The sequence below is a fragment of the Echinops telfairi genome, unplaced genomic scaffold, assembly GCF_000313985.2.
Source record: "Echinops telfairi isolate 266 unplaced genomic scaffold, ASM31398v2 ScPeMD7_7468;HRSCAF=8506_0, whole genome shotgun sequence".
NCBI lineage: Eukaryota > Metazoa > Chordata > Mammalia > Afrosoricida > Tenrecidae > Echinops > Echinops telfairi.
This window is the reverse complement of record NW_022111369.1, coordinates 41,569,175-41,577,767: the sequence shown is the minus strand read 5'-3', so window position 1 is coordinate 41,577,767 and position 8,593 is coordinate 41,569,175. Positions and strand designations below refer to the sequence as shown.

At 43.9% G+C, this 8,593-nt stretch overlaps 1 protein-coding gene across 1 annotated transcript in view; it reads left to right on the top strand.

The window, feature by feature from the left end:
- The window catches only part of FRAS1 (Fraser extracellular matrix complex subunit 1), a 593,853-nt gene that overhangs the window by 518,270 nt on the left and 66,990 nt on the right, over window positions 1–8,593 (top strand). The window contains exons 50-53 of the mRNA XM_013004822.2: window positions 1,700–1,850; window positions 2,956–3,115; window positions 5,288–5,456; window positions 8,484–8,590. Coding sequence (XP_012860276.2) covers window positions 1,700–1,850; window positions 2,956–3,115; window positions 5,288–5,456; window positions 8,484–8,590 — 587 coding nt within the window. The remainder of the gene's footprint in view (window positions 1–1,699; window positions 1,851–2,955; window positions 3,116–5,287; window positions 5,457–8,483; window positions 8,591–8,593) is intronic.

The following is an 8,593-nucleotide window of genomic DNA, read 5'->3' as shown; positions in this document are numbered from 1 at the left end:
CTTCTTCCACATCTTCAAATCATTGCCTCCTTCACTTCTTCCACATCTTCAAATCATTGCCTCCTTCACTTCTTCCACATCTTCAAATCATTGCCCTTTCATGTCCCTCTGCATTGACAGAAACAAAAAGAAGTCGGTCCGAGTAAGGTTGGGTGACTGGCACACTGAGAGGGCTGTGTGAGCAGGTGCATGGTCAGGGTGGCAAAACCAGTCCCCCATCTGCCTCAAATCAGGCCTTTTGTATCAGACACTGTTACACAATCTTTTCAGCACCTCTAAATAGAAAACTTGATTAACAGTCTGAACTGGTGGACTGAACTCCAAATGCACGACTGAGTTGACATTTTCATCCATTCAGGAAGTTGACAGACGTCCAGAATGAGGTTTGTCATCAATTGACATATCACCTTTTTTGAAACGAGAAAGCCACTCATACACTTGAGGTTTTCCTATAAACACTGGCCTTGGAAGCAGTGTTCAACGTCACAACAGTTTCTGGGGCATTTTCCCAAGCGGGAAACAAAATTTCACAGCCACATGCTGTTCTCATAAATCAGCCGGCACAAAAAGCAAGGTTTGAGCGAAACTGCTTTTATGAAACAATTCCCTGTGACCAGAGAGAGCATGCTGAGGCGACGCCACTGGGTGCACGAACTCAGAGTGAGCTGCTCAATGCTTGCTTAGCAGGGAAAATGCCACCTACAAAAGCTCTGCTCTTCCCAGGGCAATTCCAGTTTGGGAGGTAGGTGGGTACCCTCTTGTATGTAAGATGAAGTCCCACCATCCTTGCCTTTAAAGAGCATTCTGGCTGTACTTCTTCCAAGACAGATCAGTTTGTCTTTTCAGCAGTCCCTACGTACTTTGAATATTCTTCTCCAGCACCAAAATTCAAATGCATTGTTTCTTCTTTGTCCTTCCTTAATAAATGTCCAGCTTTCACATGCGTATGCAGCAACTGAAAATAGCTTAGGTCAGGCGCACCTTAGTCCTCAAAGTAGCATCCTTGCTTTTGCAGTACCCTCAAGAGTTCTTGTGCAGCAAAAGACTGCACCACTGAACCATAGATACCCTCTACCAGACCTAATAATGCGTCATACTGGTGATCACCTTCTCCATTTCTTGGTTGAACGAATGAGAAAATTGAAGAGTTCTACCAGAAGTTTCAGGTCCAGCCTATTGCTGTCACTCCATTTCAAACATTGGAACTGACTTCCGGCAGATACCAAGTGGACATCTTCCCCATAGCTTTCTTTCAAAGTCCCAGCCTTATCTAAAGCTAACCTCAAATCACCCTCCAAACCGCTGCCCTCTACTCTAGATGAGAGTGGTCTTTCCCTGCCCAGTCTCAAATCCACAGGGGCAGTTCTGCCATGGCTCATCGGGGTGCTGTGGGTCAACAGTGAGGGTTTGTTGTTATCCCCAGAAATGTCTGTCTCTTTTGGGAGCTCCCACAGTGGTACTAGCCATGATTCCCAGTACTTGAGTCCTTTTTTTTTTTTTTTTGCTTCCCAATAAAGGGCAGCACCTTGATGGCAGGGGCCAGGATGGTTTCTATTCTTGTAGCCTCTCCCAACCTAATAGTTTCCCAGGCAGCAGGCACTCAGTAAATCATTGTTGAACTGATTAAATCTGAGTCAAAGGGTCTCGCATCTGCTTTATTCCCACATCAGAAATTAAATTTAATGGGTTTCTATTCCAGGCAACCAACCTGATCACCAAGAAGGAACTGCTGACCATGGACCCGGACACCGAGGACCCGCAGCTTGTCTATGAGATCACGACAGGCCCCAAGCACGGCTACGTGGAGAACAAGCTTCAGCCGGGCACCGCTGCTGCTCTTTTCACCCAGGGTGGGGGCTTGAGACCTGGAGATGTGGGAAGAAGCCATTCTCATGCCATTCTCTTTCCCGGTGGCATCATTCTCAGAGTCCCTTCGACTTACCTAGCCTAAGTCACCTATTTGCAAACAAGTAGACCTTTTCAGATTGACCCATCCAACTTTTGAATTTTACTTCTCTTCATTTTTCTTTTCTTTTGTGTGTGTGCCTGTAGAGCACAGCCCTACTCTTGACACCCTGGGATCACCAAGAGTTGAAATCAACCACAGCAACTCGCAATGGTGAATGCATGGCAAAGAAAACCATGTCCTCAGCTCCAAAATCACTTTGTCCTTTGGCTAGATTTTCTGGAAGGGATCCCGTGACACTAGGTTTTCTTTCAAAAAGGATGGAAAATCTGTCCTGCGAGGTTGATTTTTCTGTGCTGTAAGGTTTAGGGAGTTTTACCACTCTTGACCAAAGAAACTTAGCCCATGAGATATAATTGGCTCAACAGAATTATTTGGTTTGATATCACATCAAATAACCTGTATTTTGTTTGTAATTTCTTTTTTTTTAAAACCCCATCAGAAGGTGGGCCAATGGGAATCAGTCATTGCAATGTTGTATCTTAAAATTCATGTTTCAGGTTTATTTTTTCTCATGTCTTCGATCTTATGCTCTCTTCTCGGACTCATTTGGCTGTGTTTTAAGGGGTGCTTTTCTCATTAGCACATGCCTTCCAAAGAATCTTCTTTAGGAAGGAATTGGAGCTGGGTGTGACCAGTTAAAGGCAGTAGGGCCAGAGCATTTCGTTATTAACTCTCTCAGGCTTGCCTTTAAATATTCTGTAGACATTTTCAGAAATGCTCCTTTGTCAAGCTCCTGAGATGGTCATTTTATCATCCCACAAGGGTCCTTTCTGTGTAAAGGCAGGTCTTTTGTTACACAGGACTATGGAATTTTATTTTAAAATCTGACAGGCATTTCTTTTTAAGACTTTGGTACTTTTTGTATTGGGAGAAATTCTATCTGGAATTCATTAGAAGAATAAATTGGGTATGTGAAGCTGTCTTGACACCCCCCCCACCCCCCCCACCCCCGAGGTAATTCACACGGGAGTCTGCTTTCCCCACAGAGGACGTGAACTTGGGGCTGATTCGATACGTGTTGCACGAGGAGAAGACCCATGAAATGATGGATAGTTTTCAGTTTCTGGTGAAAGACAGCAAACCTAATGTGGTCAGCGACAATGTCTTCCATATCCAGTGGTCCCTCATCAGTTTTAAATATACCAGGTACCAGTTGTATTTCCCATCATTCTTGAGTGATGAATTGGGCAAGAGAGGAAATAAGCAGGAAGCACCCTGGGCTCAGCTGCAGAGCTATGCTCACCTTGCTGGTGGTAGTGGTAGTGGGCATGATGGCAGCAGTAACAATAAGAATCAAAATAATAGCAGCAGTGTTTATTGACTATGCATATGCCCCACTCATAAATCATCTTGTTTAATTCTTGCAATTATGAGATGAATGTCATTCTTGTCCCAAGGCAACAAAGTCATAGAGATGGAAAAGGTTGGGCGAGCTGCCCAAGGCCACTTGGTTAATAAGCAGTAAAACCAGAATGTAAGGCCAGTGATCCGGACCCCATGCTCATAACCATGGTGCTTTACTCCTCCTAATACAAGCTCTCTTGCTTCTGTGTTCAAGATCGAGATGATCATCCAGTAGAACTGGTATGAAAAATGATATATTTCAAACTCACACCCACTGCCATCAAGTAGATTCTGGCTCTCAGGGTCCCTAGATAGGGTTACTGAGACTGTAAATCCTTATGGGAGCAAATAGCCTCCTCTTTATAAAAGTAAACACCAGCCCATAGTAACAACATCTTCACTTCAATCTGTATTCTTCTTGTGCCTACCTACTCCCCTAGCTCCTCTGCTCTCCATTGGATCATGATATCGTTCGGGGTGTGTTTGTAGTTTAATAAAGATACCCGTTTAAGATGCTTTTCTGCATCTATTTGGGGAATGAGACCGATGGAGAGATACTAATGAGGAGACGTGGGTAGACACGGCGCTGGCTTGATAGGTTTAATTACAGCCATAATTTCAACTTTCAGAGGAAGGGAATGTTTCTTTAAATCTGTATTTCAGAGACTCACCAGTCTTAATAAAACAACTCCCTCATAACTCCAGTGAAAATTGGGACTTTCCAGGGAGTAGGAGGCATAATTTCAAGTGCTTCAGAGAATAGACCCTTTTACCCTGATACGTGGAAAATCAGAGCAACAGTGTGCATCTTGAGATCTGGAGTGTTTTGTTGTAATCTTCTAGTGATATCTTCTTCAAAACTCTTCAAATGGTCACAAAAGAGACCTGAACACATTTTAAAACACTGAAATCATACCAAGTGTCTCCTCTGACCTCAAAAAGAAAGTAGAAATTAACCGAAAGAAAACTGGAGAAAACACAAATATGTGGGAGTTAAGCATCGCACTGTTAAACAGTCAACAGGTCAAGGCAGAAGTCAAGAGAGAGATGAAAATTAAATAAACTAAGTCAAAGTGATACTATTTTCTGGGCAATCCACTAATGCTTCATGGACTCATTGTGATCCAGGGCCCCAAAGTGTACACTGAGGACTGACTGCTCAGAGGTCCGTGGTCTGCCCCAGCACAGCAACAAGGCCCAGGCAAGCTCAGTACATGCTCCACTCGCCTTGACTTTTCCGAACCTATGTACTTAACATCCGTTATTAGCACAGAAAGAGCTTGTCTAGTTTGCAAACCCAGAAACAGAACCATCCCCACTGCCAGCAAGTCGAGTCTGAAATGCTACATAGGGCTTGACCTCGGGCCTTGCAGTGAGCAGTCTAATGCCCACCTACCAGCAGCACTGTGCATAGGCAATACAAATTCCCAGCAGCTAGGTAAGTTCAGCCCCGGCCTCCCCAGGGTCACAAAGCTCCTTTTATCGAAACACCTTTGCTCTTTGGTCCTAAGGACTATTTTCTTACCTCTGGCACGGTCTTGGATCATTTACACTCTTCCTGAAAAACCTGGCCCAGTCAATTCCCACCTGAGCTAAGTCATTCATTTCCCTCTGAGCAGCTTTCTTCTCTAAGAACCCATGACCTATTCCAATCATCACACCAGGGAGAGATTGTTTGTCATTCCTTCATGTCCTGAAATCAAGTTCATGGCTCCTCTGTGCTGCCCATCTTCTGACTACTCACAGCTCTTCCATAATGGGGCATGTGGCATCTGTAGCTTCTCTTCCACTTACTGTTGTGACTGTGCCCGGGGATCACATGCCCCCCATCTATAACCTGGCTTCTTAAAGGAATCAGACTCCCGTTTCCCTGAAGTGCCTTGTACCAATAACCAAACAGAAAAGGCAGGCCTTGAACAGTGTCTGCACAGGCATGGCGCAGATACTCAGGGCCTGCTTTTTGTGTGCTTCCAGCTACAATGTCAGTGAGACAGCAGGCTCAGTCAGCGTCACGGTGCAGAGGATGGGGAACCTGAATCAGTACGCCATCGTCCTGTGCCGTACCACGCAAGGCACTGCTAGCTCCAGCTCCAGAGCCAAGATCCCACCCGGGCAGCAAGACTACGTGGAGTATGCTGGCCAGGTAAGTGAGCGAGGGGCCTCCTACTCTTGAATTTGTGGGCAGGTTCTCCCAGGGATGTGACAGGGTTGTAGGCTGTGATGTTACATGTCTGTGTCATCTTGCCCCACCTCCCTTCCCCTTAGTAGCCTTCCTCAGTAATTATTGTTTACGTCCCATCGCACTTGTACTCAACACTGCACTCCAGTTTAACTCACAAATCTTGGTGGTGGTCTAACTTTGCCTTCTTTACATGCTGGTGGGTTTCTTCTTAACGAAGCCTTTAACCCCGGTACCCTAGATCTCCCTCTCCCCTTGCCTCCTTTACCTTAAGGGAGGGAAGCCACAGTGTATGGCAACCAGCTGGGGAACTCTTAGAACAGACCATGAACTGTTGATGAACTTGGAGCGATACAGTGAAAATAGTGAACGGTAGATGAATCGTACAGACAACTGACAGAGAAAATTGATGCCATTAAGCAGTAGAGTAGATAGAAAGTGGGTGGGTAGTAGTATAAATGAGAGTGTGATTGTGAATTTTCTATGATCGTGTGAGTTAAATGGCTTAGAGAGAGATCGAAGTGTACATACACACAGACACGTACAAGGAAATTTATGAGAGTGAGAACTAGATGGAACTGCCTGGTTTGTCTGAGTCTCCGAAGATTTCCTCCTTAATAGGATGCAGTCTTACCATTGTTCTGTTGATCTCTACCAAGTATCCTGCCTCAGAAATACTCAGAAATTGTTACTTTTACATTTTATTGGACTGGAAAAGAAACCATTGTTTTTTGATATGCATGTTTTTCCCATTACCGTATATATTTGAGTATAAGACAACCCGAATATCAGTCGAGGCACCTAATTTCACCACAAAAACTGCATTAAAAATGTGCTGGAAAACTCAGCTTCTCCATGAGTATATACAGTATATACAGATATGCACAGATAACATTCAAACAGATAAAGGGAAATTCCCTGTCACTTGTTCTTCTGGTGACTGTTTCTGGCCTTTGTATCTGCATTTCTTCCTATTTAGGTAACACTACCAAAGGCTTTCTGACTCTGCCCACATCTTACAGTTTCTGACTTGTAGAGAATATTTATTAAGAAGTAAGGGTAGTTCTTGGAGGCATTACAACTGGACTAAGCTAAGACCTCATGCCCAATTTAAATGAGAGAGTCTTTCAGCAAAATTATTGGATGGGGAATGTTATATGTCTTTCTTAGACAGACAAAGGCAGTATATTCTACATTTTAAATAGAGATCTGTTGAAGGTTTCATGGGGGAGAGGGATGCATATTTTGAAATATGGAGCCTAGCAAAATCTAACTTGATTAGTTGATTAGATGTGTAATAAGAATTTTCTGTTTGATGAAAATCATGTGTTTTTAGATTTGTGTGTCCCTGGAGGTTTATGACTATTTCTGCACATACTTCAACTGTCTAAGTTTGCACACAGTTGCATCCTCAGATTAGGGGAAGTCCACAGTCCTGGGCTCATTGGAGACTTTTATCTTTTTCTTCCTTTTTTTTTTTTTTTAAAAAAAACCACACACAGTAAAACCAGAATAAATTTCTTGAAGTTTCCTAAAATGATTTGTCTGCTTTATACCAGGATAAGTCTGTTCACAAATAGAGCTATCCCGTCCTAATGGCAAAAGGATTTAACTGATTATGTTAAAATTCAGCCTGTCCAGGTTTTAGTGTAAATTTCCATGAGCTCAAATTTCATGACTCAGTATTCTGAGGTTCAATGTCAATTTTGTTAAGTCTGGGGACAAATAAATGGTGCTGCTATTGATGATAACATATGTTCAATGCTTTAAAATCTATTTAGTGCTTTTATTACATATTTCCTCTTTTAATCCTCCTAATAAGTCTGTGAACTAGGAGTATTGTTACTGCTATCTAGCAGATAATGAATTTGAAGTAGTACACTTTCATAGCTTTACTCAGACACACACCAAACCAAAGCGAACACTGCCCTCAAGTCAGCTGCTGACTCATGGTGGCCCTCCCGGACAGGGTTCCCCAGACTGAATCAAAAGCCACATCTCTCTTCCAAGAGGCGGCTGGTGGTTTTGAATTGCTGACCTGGCAGTTAGCAACCCAGCACATCACCACTATGCCACCAGGGCTTCATCAGAGACATACAAAACAAAACAGAAACAAACATCAGCCATCGAGTCGAGTCTGAATCATGGCGACCCTACAGGGCAAGGTAGGGGTGCTTCTGAGATTGTAACTCTTCACAGGAGCAGAAAACCTTGTCTTTCACCCAAGGAGTGGCTGGTGACTTCACACTACAGACCTCACGGTCAGCTCCCCTCACCACTCCGGTTGCTGTATGTCACCACACTGCCACCGGCTTCCTTTCAGAGAGGGGCAACTGGAACATAACACGACAAGGACTGGAGACCTGAACTTCGCACTCCAAGTTCAGAGGTCTTTGTATTTAACGTGGCACAAATAGGAAGGAATGCTGTCCCACGCGGGTTTTTGATTTTGGTTTTTGGGTTTTGAATTGGGGGCGCTTACAGCTCGTATCACAATCCATACCTATATCCATTTTGTAAAACAGCTGTACATATGTTGTCATCATCTTTTTCAAAATATTTTCTTTCTACTTGAGCCCCTAGTGTCAGCTCCTCATTTTTCCTGCTCCCTCCCCCATGTCCCCTTGATAATTTATAAATTCTTCTTCTTCTTTTTTCCCCATCTTATACCAACTGCTGTCTCATTTCACCCACTTTTCTGCTGTTTTTTAAAAAATAGGATGTGAATAACTACTTACGTGTTTGCCCCCAGTCACCACGTAGTAGGAGATGCCTTTGCCCAGCATGCCTTAGTGCAGTCAGCCAGCCCCCGATTTACAGATGCCGAATGGGAAGATGTGGACACTTGTTCCCGTGGTACAGCAGGGAGTTGGGGCTGGAAGAAGCAACCCTTTCCAGCAGAGTTGTGTCTCTTTTCTCATGATGCTCTAGGGAAGCAAAGCAGGAGAAGCTGAAATACAGCTTACCACATCGTCATTTCCTTCACAACAGGTGCAGTTTGATGAGCGAGAGGACACCAAGTCCTGTACCATCGTCATCAATGATGACCACGTGTTTGAGAACATCGAGAGCTTCACTGTGGAGCTCAGCATGCCCGCGTA